This window comes from Helianthus annuus, chromosome 2 (assembly GCF_002127325.2).
Source record: "Helianthus annuus cultivar XRQ/B chromosome 2, HanXRQr2.0-SUNRISE, whole genome shotgun sequence".
NCBI lineage: Eukaryota > Viridiplantae > Streptophyta > Magnoliopsida > Asterales > Asteraceae > Helianthus > Helianthus annuus.
The window spans coordinates 74,067,437-74,081,274 of NC_035434.2; the positions used below are offsets into that span (position 1 = coordinate 74,067,437).

General features: G+C 39.3%; 1 protein-coding gene and 1 long non-coding RNA gene across 2 annotated transcripts; both read right to left on the reverse strand.

Annotated features, from left to right (window-relative positions):
- Positions 1–3,219: 3,219 nt before the first annotated feature.
- Positions 3,220–4,968, reverse strand: LOC110892465. Its single transcript, XM_022139628.1, has one exon. The coding sequence runs from the start codon at positions 4,966–4,968 to the stop codon at positions 3,220–3,222; it is 1,749 nt and encodes a 582-aa protein (XP_021995320.1).
- A 6,670-nt stretch (positions 4,969–11,638) lies between these two features.
- LOC118484112 lies at positions 11,639–13,023 on the reverse strand. Its single transcript, XR_004872746.1, has 4 exons — positions 12,964–13,023; positions 12,696–12,825; positions 11,866–11,984; positions 11,639–11,781 (listed from the first exon to the last, which is right to left on the reverse strand). It is a non-coding gene; the product is annotated as an uncharacterized LOC118484112 (long non-coding RNA).
- Positions 13,024–13,838: the final 815 nt, after the last annotated feature.

A 13,838-nucleotide genomic window follows, 5' to 3' on the forward strand; every position in this document is an offset into this window, starting at 1 on the left:
CATCAAATACACTAGAATCAGATGGTGTTTTGTCAAATACAACATCCTGTTCTTGAACAGTTTCATCTTGTACAATTTCATCTGAACTATCTGAAACATCCCCAGAGTGTTCTGAAAGTCTATCAGTACTATCTGAACTTTCATCAGATGACACAGACTTTTCATCTCCACTTGACACATTTTCTCCAATAGATCTCATCCAAGTAGCAAACAAATTTGGCTCTCGGACGATCTTGGCAATGAAAGCTTTAAAACTTCCCTTTTCATCCACGAACATATCCCAACTGAAACCTTCTGGTAGTTTCTCATCCTCTTGATCGATAACACGTTCTGCTGTGGCTTCAGATGATATGTAATCACTCCAGCTGAAATCTACAACACATGCTCTTTTGGAGTCTTCAATCTTTCTCCCATGAGCTGTCTGCGGTTCTTGGGATTGACCAACTTGTTGATAGATAGCTTTGCGGTAGTAATCATCTTTCCCGAATGGATTTTGTGCTCCGCTAGCTTCTCTTCCTTTGCACTCACGCTTGAAATGGCCTTTCTCCCTGCATCGAAAACAAGTAACTTTAGATTTATCAAAACCTAAAGTAGAAACATGTGCATCAAGAAAGTCATTTCTCCCGGTAATGGTTTTGAATTTTTCAGCTCGACGAAGAACACTAGCAAGACACCATTTGATATCCATGAGTTCCATTTCCTCAGCGTCTATCTGATCGTAATCCTCTTTGGTGAGCATAGGATTTCCGATCCGACCAGCAACAAGACCTTCATAAGATAACAGAACAGAACCCAGAAGTGCCATATGGTCTTTTGCAGTGTCTTCAGAGAAGCTTTGACCTTCTGGAAGGTTGAGAGCTATGTTGCACTGAATCACATATCCGTTTCCAGTTTTTGTACTCTGAGACTGAAAACTTGTGTTAGTCTCTTTCGGATTCACTCTCGGAAATGATGAAAACCCGCTGCTGCTCTTGTTTGAACCCTGATCAACTTTTTCTGATGAATCTCCAGCACTGAAAGCGGTTTGAATCTTTGGGCTTTTTTCAACTTCAGAAACTGGAATACTACCTTTATAGTACATTTTAACATCCTGTTGACCACTCGGGTTATTCATCCTGGCTATCTTCTGTTGTTCCAGATCCTGTCCCTCTATTTTCTCAATAAACTGACCAATTGTTAGTTTGTCATAAACACCCGTGTTTTTCAATATCATCAAATACGTTCCCCACTCTTTCTGAGGTAACGCATCAGCCAACTTATCAACCCATTCCTCACGACCTTTTTCAACTCCCAACATTGATAACGATCGCACTAAGTGGCAGTATCTCTCGATTAGCTTTTTAGTATCCTCTCCCGGCAAACTGCTAAACAAATCAAATTCCTTTTTAAGCAATGCCTTCTTGCTTTTGAGCATACTTTCACTCATGGTTGTAAAACAAGGTTTCCAAGGCCGAGTACTCTCCGAGTAGTCGCTACAAGGTAGGCCGCCGAGCCGACTTTCTTCAACTCCGCCTAATTACTCGGAGTCGGTCAAACGTGGTCAACCTCAGCCAGAATTGGATCTAGTAGGTCAACTCAAGCCTAATTTGACTTAAATAATAATAAAACATAATTTCTATGTCCATCATATTAAAAAATGAATATCATTTTCACGTATTTTGTTATAAATATTAGTAAATTTATGCTATTTGATATATATTTAACCTCCAAAAAGTAATTTCTTTATAATTTAACATGTCCGAGTACTCCCCGAGTACTCTCCGCCTAGACCGAGTACTCTCAACTCCCCCGTCGACCGACTAGGGAGCGCCTAGCGACTTTTGCAACCATGCTTTCACTACCCTCGAATTTTACTTTAAGAGCATCCCAAATAGATTTAGCAGTTTTGTCATGCTGTAGCAAAATGAATATATCTTCTTTAATCGCCTGCTGTAACAAACTGATCATCATTTTCTCTGCTCTATACATTGCACGTTCTTGTTCTGAGAATTCAGATATCTGTTTAATGACTTGCAACTCTGTTCGAGGCAATGTGTACTTTTCCAATATGCATTCCCACGATCTGAGATGATTTGCCTGAACCCAGTTTTCAAACCGATCCTTCCACCCATAATACTCCTCAATGCTCATCAATTTCGGGGGCTTTTGAGTCGTTCCCGTCTCATTTTCTAAATTCATTGCTTGAGCAATTGCGGCTGGAGTAGTCGATGTAGCAAAGGCGTTGTAAAACTCAGAATTCATGATGACTTAGTACGATTTTCAAGGCAACTGACAGAAAAGCGATTCAACAGTGAACAGATAAGCGAACCAAAAAGATCCTTTGGAGCGATCCAGCACCAATGTCCTAAGAGCGGTCCAATATTAATCGAATGAGCGATCCAAAAAAAATCTTTCAAGCGGTCCAAGAATGTTCTAAGGGCGGTCCAGAAAGGAACAAATGAGCGATCCAGAAATATGCACACGAGCGGTCCAGACACTAATTTGAAGCGAACCAGATTCAAAACTGTACGAATGAGCGGTCCAAAACAGTGAATTACGAGCGGTTCATGATGATGTCATTTGAGCGATCCACATTCCGAACATGATTTGATCTGTTTTTAAGCTGAATTTCGGCCTGAAACTTCCAAGGGTTTGTTTTAGTATGATAATGAACAATCTGTGAGCTCTTGAACGAATTTTAACCGTGAAATCTCTCGGAAATAAGAAAAAAAGGTGTAGAAGTGAGAAGAAATGATGAAAGACAGCTACAATCTGCAGAAAACCTCCTTCCAAGCTCTGATACCAATTGTAGGATCGAATGCTGACCCGAACGAGTCGTTCAGAGGTTAACTCTTGCGTTTCAGATGCGGAATAATAAGAAATGCAAGTAGATATAGCTTGTTCTTCCTCCTAATTGCTTGTTGTATTGATTAGAAACGTTTTACAGCTCAAACGTCACACCGGCAGAGCTTCGGCGTGAAATACAATCAATCACTACTTAGGATCGCTCTAATCACACCTATTTATAGAGTTCTGGGTCCGCTCATGTGGACATGTCCATATGAGCGGTCCAGACCCTACCACATAAGCGGTCCACATGACAAATAAGTGGTCCATGACTTCAATGACCCTACGAGCGACCCAAACTCCTAAAACCTATACAGACTCCCGTTTTCTCGTATTTCGTGCCCTATGCTATACAATACAATGTAAGATCTGATCCTAGACACTTAGACGGAATCAACAGATGTAGTGCACCAACAGAAACGGCCATGCCGTTGTCACGGGGACTAGTTCATTTTTGGGGCGCATCATTTTCGGGGCGTGTCTGTGGCAGCCGCTGCATTTCCTTAGAACCTTTACCGCAACTAGATGCATTCCAGGCCAGTAGTATCCGACGTTCATGACTTGGGCTACTACCATTCTTGGGCCGGCATGGTTGCCGCAGATGCCCTCATGTACTTCGCGGATTAGGTAGTTTGCATCTTTTGGGTTGACGCATCTCAATAACGGTCCTAGGTAAGATTTTCGGTACAAAATTCCATCAACCATCTGATAGTGCTCGGACTTGTACTGTACTTTCCTTGCTTCGGCTTTGTTTTCCGGTAGTATTCCAGACTGGAGATACATAATTATCGGAGTCATACAAGACGTCGTTCCCAATTGAATGACACTCACTTGCCTTAGCGGTACCGATGGATTGCTCAAAACTTCTATGCGCACATCATTGGCCAGGTGCTGGAAACTGGTGGATGCGAGTTTACTTAATGTGTCTGCTGGTTTGTTCTCGCTTCGGTTGATATGATGCACCTTGTAGGAATAGAAGCTTTGCAGCAATGTTTTTGCTTGGTCTAAGTAAAGCGCCATTATGTCCCCTTTGGCATCGTATTGGCCATTGATTTGTCCTGCTACCAGCATGGAGTCCACATGCACCTCGATGTGTTTGACTCCCATCTTGATTGCTAACCTCAAACCAGCAAGGAAAGCTTCATATTCAGCTTCATTATTCGTGCTCTTGAAGTCTAGTCGGATGGCATACGTGAATTCATGTTTCTCTGGACTTACCAGCCTTAGCCCTGCGCCTGCACCGTCTTCGTTAGACGCGCCATCTGTATACAGCAACCATGGTTCTTCCGAATGTTGCCTTTCTGCTCTTTCCATTGCCTTGCACTCTCTATCTTTGTCATCAGGCACTTCGGTCATGAAAAAAGCCAACACCTGACCTTTAATTGTTGGCCTTGGTCTAAAAACCACATTGTGGCCTCCCAATTCTATAGCCCATTTCGCTAGTCTTCCAGATATCTCGGGCCTCGCGAGAATGTTGCCGATGTTGTAATTTTTTAAGACATGAATGATGTGATTAGCGAAATACCTGCGCAGTCTTCTTGACGCGTGAATTAGTGCTAGTAACAGTTTCTCCATTATGGCATACCTTGTTTCTGGGTCATTGAGGGTGCGAGACACATAATAGACTGGTGTCTGTATGCCTTGTCGATCTACGAGCAGAACTGCTCCGACTGCTTTGTCTGATGCTGACAGGTACATCACTAGTGGTTCTCCTTTCACTGGTGCTGTTAGTGTTGGCAATCTTATGAGGCAATCTTTCATCTCTCGGAACGCACTTTCGGCTTCCGGAGTCCACTGAAACTGACTTTTCTTCATGCAGTTGCGGAGTGTTTTGATGAATGGAAAAGACTTTGCTGCGTGATTGGCGAGGAAGCGGTTGAGTGCTGCTAACCGTCCAGCCAATTTTTGCATTTCCTTGATTGTTGACGGCGAAGGCATCCGCTCAATCGCTTGCACCTTTTTAGGATTGACTTTAAACCCATCTTTTGTTACAATGAAACCCGGGAACTTTCCTTCCTCCATGCCGAAAGAACATTTCGCTGGATTTAGCTTAATACTTACTCCGCGCAGTGTGTCGAATGTTTTTTGAATGTTAATCAGCATCATATTCTCTTCTTTACTCATGATAACCAGGTCATCCATCTACACTTTGATGTATTTGCCGATAGCGTCGCTGAACGTTTCATTCACCAGTCTCTGATAAGTTGCGCCTGCATTCTTTAAACCAAAAGGGCATTTTGTGTAGCAGTATAGCCCTGTTGGTGTGCGAAATGCAGTCTTGTCTTCATCTTGGATGGCCATCTGCACCTGATGGTATCCCTTATAACAGTCAAGGAAACATTTCCATCTGAACGTTGCAAGGGAATCGATCTTTTCATCAATATCTGGTAAAGCATAACAATCGCGCGGGCATGCTTTGTTTAGATCTTTGTAATCTACACACATTCTCCAACTGTCATTTCCTTTTTGGACCATTACGGGGCTCGCCACCCAAGTTTGATATCGGACTTCTCTGATGATGCCAGCATTCAACAGCTCCGTGACTTGTTCTTGCATAGCATCATGCTTTATGTCTCCCAGGTGTTGTTTGGCATGTACCACAGGTTTGGCACTCTCTGAGATGTTTAATCTGTGCTCTGCTATGTGCCGTGGAACACCCACCATGTCCGCTGGTGTCCAGGCGAACACATCCATGTTTTCAAACAACAACTTCCTTAGCGTCGCGCGCGTGAGGTCAGACATCGCAGGGCCCAAGGTGACCGTTTGTTCTGGGTATTTGCTGTTCAGTATCCATTTTTCAGCTTCTGCGCGCGGTGCGGGTTTGCTTGCTTTAGATGGCCTGATTTCATCTGTTGCTAAGACTTCTTTGCTTGCGTAAATTATTGCTACCCCTGTCTCTGTCGGGAAACCAACAGCTGAATGCGGTCCAGAGCAAATCATACTAAAATCTCCTTGGGATTCTCTTCCCAGAAGGATATCATGTCTTGAATGTGTAGGCAGCACCATGAACGTGACTTCCTCTGTTCTTGAATTTCTTCCATCTGAGAGCAGCACCGGGAATGATATCTGGCCGAGAGGAAAAACGACTTCGTTGCAGAAACCAGTTAGTGGGTAATCTACTGGTTCCAAGCGCGCTTTGTCCTCTTGGTCAAATTGATTGAAACATTGTTCGTATATGATATCTGCGGTGCTCCCTGGATCAATAAAAATGTAGTCGGTTTGGTAATGACCAATTACACCAGATATGACTATGGGCCTTCTCTCTCTTGGACCTCTTCTTACTACGGGGAAAACAACTTGTCTTTCGCGCCATGAGTCGTCTTGCGTGCGCTTGTTATAATTCTTTCGCGACCTTCTTCCCTTCTGTGAATTTGACGGTTATCCCGCTTCCCGCCTTTCACCAGATATGTGAGCCTTCCATCCCTTAGGGCTCTTTCTATCTCCTACTTTAGGCTAAAGCAGTCGTCAGTTAAGTGACCGGTGTCTTTGTGGAATTCATAGAAAAGATTTGGGTCTTGGCCCCTTTTGTTTCGCATCTGTAGAGGTGGTTTGAACTGGTGACAGGACCTCGGAAGGGTCTTTGTTAGGGGCGTCCACTGTTTTTCTCTGTTTTCTCTTTTTACCTCTTTGCGATGAGCGATCTGGTTGATCATGTTGCGCGCATCTTCCCTTACTGGGCTTCTTTCCCTGTAACCAGATGTTTTCCATGATTGGCCTTTGCCTTTCTTGTTGCGCCGATCATTGTGGTTGTAACTATGTTGACGGTTGTCATCACCGGTCAACTGCTTGTCAGTGCGCGCAATTGTTTTTGCTGCCTCAATGAAGGTTTTCCAATATTTTGGGCCGCCGTCTTTTCCTTTCAATCGCTTGATCAAGTCATCGCACTTTACTGCCCTCATAAAGTGTGCGCGCATCATCTTTTCGACTATGTCTCCGATTTCCAGACATTCTTTGTTATATCTGGTGATGAAATCTTCCATGCTTTCGTGATCTTTCCTCCATATATTCAAACAATCAGCTGGATCTCTAGTGTATCTGCGCTGTTGAGAGAAGTGCGCGAGGAACTTGTCCCGAAAATCGATCCACGACTTAATTCTTCCTGCTGGCAGGCTATCGAACCAAACGCGCGCCGCACCGACAAAGGTTTGCGCAAAAAGATGACACCAAGTTGGTAGATTCCATCCACCTGTTACCCCTGAGCCATTGAAGACTTGGAGGTGGTCATCGGGATCTGTTAAGCCGTTGTATTTGCCCACGTTGTGTGGCAGTTTTGTCTTGTCGATATCGACTGTTGCAATCTCTTTGATGAACTTGGAGTTTTCAGCTATGCCGTCTGGGCGATAGCTCAAAGAGTAGTCGTGTTCTGCTTTTGGATTGTACCCCGCGCGCTTGTGGGGTTTGTACGACTCATGTTCTGGTGGTAGTCTGCTGAATACCGTGCTTTCTCTCTTGTACGTCGGATCGTCTTCCTCATTATAGCTATCCCATTCGTCATTTATGTTGCGCGTGCCTAAACGACTTTGTATCGGCTTTCTCTGTGGATGGGAGTACTGCACGTAATTGCTTTCTGTTTCACCATAAGTATCGCGCGTGTCATGCGCGTTTGGCTTTCTGATGTTTGGCCTAGGTCCTTTTTCAGGGTGTAAGTTCCACGCATTGGCCTGCTGAGTTGTGTGGGTACTCAGAGACCTTTGCGGTGGAGTAATAAAGACGAATTGGTTAGCTTGTGCTTGAAGCAAGGCTTGCTGCGCGTTGATCTGCGCATAGACAAGGTTTAACGAATCAGTTTGTTCAGCATACCAGGAAGCCAGAGTTTTTCCTTCGGGTAGGCCTAAAAGTGTTGAGAAGTTCAACTATGTTTGAACCGATGGGGCTGATGGGCCAGCCTCATGGTTTGGTGTGGGAACTCCCAGAGGTGTCTGATTAACTACCCTGGGTGGAGGTTGGAAGGTGGCTCCATTTGTGGTTTGGTTGATGATTCTCGGTGGGGGTTGGAAAGTGGCTCCGTTTGTGGTTTGGCTAACAACTCTGGATGCGCTTCCAAAGATGTCAGGGAACTCGTTGTTCGTTCGTCCTTCTTGGATGGTCTCGTTCCCCTAGATTCTTTGGACGTGCGCAGTGTCCAAAATGGGTCCAAAGGAAGAGATTTCTCCGTCCATTTGAGGAGAAGGGCTTGGTTCAGCCATTTCAGAGAGTTTATCAAAGAAAAAGGAGATGAGAGTGGTTTGCAAAAAATGCGGTGGGCGCCAATGATGAAACACTGGTTAACACCGACGGTTAACTAGTTAGATTGTCTCTTCTGTGGGTTCAATCTCCTTCTCTACTCGTCGAATGGCTGTGGTCCTGCAAAACAGTAGCACCGTTAGCTCGTTAAGAGGGGAATATGGGGTTTCCCTCTTAACCAGGCTTCGACGTGAGAATAAGTACTATTCTGAGGAAGAAAACAGTGTATGTTGAGTGTGAGAGTTTGGAGAGTATAATAGAATTAACCTGAATGATGAAGGGTCCTATTTATAGCCGGAGGGTGAAAAAGGGAGGAGCAGCCTTGCCAACTATTATCGAGCGCCAGCTATCCGACCAAGGAGAATATCCATTTGGTCTCCTCTGGTGCGTCCAGGATAGTGGTCTACGTGGCGCGCTGATATTCGTCGTTGCTGGAGAATTTGTACTGCTGTTGTCGGTCTGCTCCTAGATTTGTTGCAGGTCCACATGGCGCTTGGTGACTGGTGACACGTATTGTCCTTCCTGTCGGGAGGAGTATCTTTTGGTGCCACCTTGACGTCTTCCAGAAGCTTCTGGATGTACTTGCTGATGTAGGCGCCATGTTGGATGAAAAGGTGGTGTGGTCCTTGCCATGTAGGCAGAGAATTGGGACCATACCTCTTCAGTTAGTGAAAGATGTGACAAATACTTTTTCACTTTTTAATGAAACCATAACACATATCCTTAGGGTACACGAAACCCATCCCCCCATTCTGATCAAAATTAAACTTTAGCTTGGTACCGATTGGCTTGGAACCGACATACAGATAATTCTTATCCCTTCCATCCCAATTTGTGCCATTTTACGCTTCACATTCCATTGATGACGATGACTACTGAAATAATAATAGTTAGACTCGCATTTGAAACTCCTTTGTATCGTGTATATGTGATTATATTTTCAAATGATTTTTCTAACTTTTTGTATGCTCAATATTATACATAAGACCATCAGCAACACACACCATCTCCGCCTCACGAACACCAGTGTGTCCTCCATGTGGTTAATTTTCTCACAGACGATACGATTTCTCAAACCAAAAGTTTGCGTCCACTGTACCATTCAATAGCCCTTGTAAAGCACATGCAATTAATAAGTCCATGTGTACAGTTTGTTTATGATCAATTTAAACGTAACTTTTTTTTTTCAAAAGATAAAAAAACATATAATTTCTCAACCCCGCGAGATTCGCGGGAATTAGCACTAGCAAAATAATAATTACCTTATAAACCCTATGGTTGCGTAATCAAACAATGGGTTGAGTTATAATACAAAGTATTTAAAAATAAGAAGGGTAAGAAGCCACCAGAGAGTGACAAGTGTCCTATGAGTAATTAAATGAAAAGGGTAATTTTGTCTACAAGAGGAAAAAGAATATCCACATGCAAGTCACATGTTATTTCCCCCTCAATTTTTAAACGTCCGTAACTTTTTTATACATCATTTGTTTTTAAAAAAAATATACCATAAAATCGAGCGTTTTTTTATCTTTAATATGAGTACCATATTGTTATATTTTTCAAAAAAAAATTCAAAAACCCAGTTGCATATTACACAATGGACATGATGTAAAACACAATGTAAAGTAGATAAAAAACACAATCAATGACAACAGATAAAGACACAATGAACAACATACTAAAACACAATGACCATAACGTATAACACAATGACGATAACATATAACACAATAAGTATCAGACTAAATAAAAACACAACTGATGACAACAGATAAAAGACACAATTAAAGACAGTAGATAAAAGACACAATGGAGAGCAGATGAAGACACAATGGAAAACAAACTAAAAACACAATACACAAAAACTAAAACACAGTGAACAAAGATAATAATAATAAAAAAAATTGAACAGATTATTAAAACACAATGGACAACATATTAAAACACAATAAATAAATATTAAACACAATGACCTGAACTAATAACACAATTTATAGAAAACCCAGATATAACACCATCTTCATTGTGCTGTATATTGTGTTATAGGTTCTTATAAAAACGCAATGGATAAAACCCAAATTAACATTGGGTTATAGGTTTTGATAATAACACAATGGACATGATGTAAAACACAATGTAAAGTAGATCAAAAACACAATCAATGACAACTAGATAAAGACACAATGGACAACATACTAAAACACAATGACCATAACATATAACACAATGACGATAACATATAACACAATAAGTATCAGACTAAATAAAAACACAATTGATGACAACAGATAAAAGACATAATTAATGACAACAGATAAAAGACACAATGGAGAGCAGATTAAGACACAATGCAAAACAAACAAAAAACACAATACACAACAAACTAAAACACAATGAACAAAGATAATTAAAAAAATTGAACAAATAATTAAAACACAATGGACAACATATTAAAACACAATGAATAACATATTAAACACAATGACCTGAACTAATAACACAATTTATAGAAACCCAGATATAACACCATCTTCATTGTGTCATTTATTGTGTTATAGGTTCTTATAAAAACGCAATGGATAGAACCCAAGTAAACATTGTGGTATAGGTTTTGATAATAACACAATGTATAGAAACTCTACTGACCAAAACCTAGTTAAAAGACACAATGACCTGAACTTTTAACACAATGCAAAAAAAAAAAAAAAAAAACCACTAAAAATGAAAATTTTTATTTTATTTTTATATGATAATATGGTACTCATATTAAAGATAAAAAAACGCTCGTTATTATGGTAATTTTTTTTAAAAAAAATGTCGTATGAAAAAGTTATGGACCTTTTAAATCGATGGGGGAATTGACATGTGCCTTGCATGTGGAGAGAGAAAATCCATAAATATATGATTCCCTTTATGCCCTTCTATTATCTTCTTTTCCCTACAATTAATCTCAGCCATCCAAATCTAAGATCAATAGACTACAATCCTTCTTACCCTTCTTATTTATTAACATACTAGGTTATCACCCGCGAACTTCGCGGGTAGAAACAATTAACTTTATATTAATCGAACTATGTCATTAAATAAAATAAAAATACATGTTTTCGAACATAATTTTTTTATAATTGTTTTGAATTGAAAGTTGTAGTCATTGGGTTGCGAGTAAGGTTAGAAACTTCGGGCAAGAACCAGAGGCAGAAACTTGCCTCATTGAATGACCCAAGAAACAAAAAAAAAAAACTTTTATTTTTTATAATAAAATATACGCATGGAGTTGTTCGAACCTACAAAACAAACTCATTTAATTAAATTTAGAAATTAATTAAAAGTTTACATAAGAAAATATAAACAACAAAAACTTTATTCATTAAATATACATTATATATTTTTTTAACAATCATGACCAATCGAAATATAACAAATTAATAACATGGATATTAATATAGTGTTGATTGTTCCCATTTTCAAATAATCACTTGCTTATTAAAAAAAATCCATTAACTTTGAAGGCATTAAACTGACTTGCTAATGGTATTCATTCATACCTAATACGATACGCTAATCAATAAATAAAACACACACACTAAAAAACCATTCAAATAATAATGTTGAGTAAATCATTCAAAACTCTATCCAAATGTATGCCATTTAGTACTCAATGGTAACAAAACACACAACAAAGTGAAACCATCATGCCGCCTCCTGCAATTGAGGTGCCTACATAAAGATGTACTGCAGAAAACATAGATTAAACTAATCGCTCTTAACACGATACATTTTTCGAATAAAATGAGCGAAACTTAATCTTCCAAGTACCTCGAATGGTTTGCCGGATCGTTCAAAATCCAGTATGTTTAGAGCAACTTCACAGCTCTATGAAACAATCGGCTCTGGATCTTTGGAGAATTCCTCAAGTAGAGATATACACTGGTCATCTACAAAAATGGTTTATTAAGGTCAAAAACATAAAGTTTTTCATAAAAGTGTCCCGAGTCAACCCAACAGAGCCGTTTTGACCCTAAAAACCATATTTGCTTACCTACCCAACATAGTCCATTTTCCACCAAATGTTATTAAAAAGTATAGTAGATTTTAGAAGCATGGTTACCTTATATTTTTGGTTTTAAAAAGTGTGGCAACTCTCTCTCTCTCTCTCATTTTCTTTGTGTTAAATTGTTTTTTTCCTTTTCCTTTCAGTTTTTCGTTCAGTATATAATTCAGTTTATAACAACCTCTCATTTTTTATACTTAAATGTGAATCTAATAAGTTCTGTTCAAACTTATTTGTCTACAATCAACAAAATCTCATATAACCAGCAATTTCATGCGCAATCAAAGGTGTCACAATTAAACACAGACATCAATAAATCTACACACTTTCTCAAAACATAATCTCTAACATCACTAACCTGTATCAATAATTCAAAACCCTAACTAATGTGTTGTGCACTCACTAATATCTGTTACACACGTCTCACTTATTCATCTTCACAACTTCAAACACATCTTATCTAATACCTTATGCCAATCAACAAAATCTCATATATCAATCAGCAATATAATGCACAATCAAAGACCTCACAATCAATTTCAAACATCAATCAATGTACAAAATTTCTCAAGACACAAAGTCTAATATCACTAACCTGATGCGCTACTGCTCAATAATGTGTCAGTTCCATGAAAAACTTCATAACCCTAACTAATGTGTTAACTTGCCAAGGCTCAAGGCTGTATCTTATTCCAATGTTGTTTGTCCGACGCATCGTCACAAATCTAACAACCGAGTCAATCAAACTATTAGCTAAAAAATTAAAATAATGATTGAGTTCAAAATTTAAAATTTAAAATCTGAAAATCAAATCACTAATATCTAATCTCGTAAATCAAGCAAACTTATTAGGAAAGTCTAACCTTGCCAAGCAAAACCAACCGACATGGTACCAATTTCCAACTATAGCAAGCATATCTCTGTCCAACATAGTTGCAGCCAAAAACTCCGGACCATCCAAAATAAACACCTAATGAATCAAAATAAAAACACATAAACCTTGAATATTACTCAATTTATGACTACTATCCCACAAAACAAAACTTTGTCAACAAATTATACTAACTTATGCAATGGTAAACCATAAAAATAACAAACTAATTTAGATGATTCGCCTTGCAGAAAACCCAAATCGGGAAAGTTTTCCTGAATTGTTAATGAAAAAAATCAGACTCAGATTGGGTTACTCAAGCGGATATTAATCACTGGAATAAGATCTGGTATCAAACATAAGAGCACACATGAGTTGATTAACGGAACAAAATGGTAAGGAAAAGAATATACATCAGTTAATCGAATAGAGATCAATTTCCCATAGGATCCCATTCAAGATATATAGATATATAGATATAGATAAAGAACGGTGCAAGATATACCTTTCCTTCAACTTCTCATAAGATCTCATTCAAGAGTTCCTTGTAGGGGAAGGAGTCTGAAAGAAGCTCTTCACCTAAAAATACAAAACACAATTTGAATTAGATATGCAACTCGAGTACAAAAATAATAGTCGAAGACTCGAAGCATCCCTAAAATTACAAATAATATAGTCAAAGCATCTCATAAAAATCATAAAGATTTCAAAGCATTCAAAATTTAAATTCAAACACAATAATAGTTTACTTCAAAATTTAAATTTAAAACAATGATTGGCTTGAAAATGTAAAATTTAAAATCTGAAAATCAAATCATTAATATCCAATCCCGTAAATCAAGCAAACTTATTAGGAAAGTCTAACCT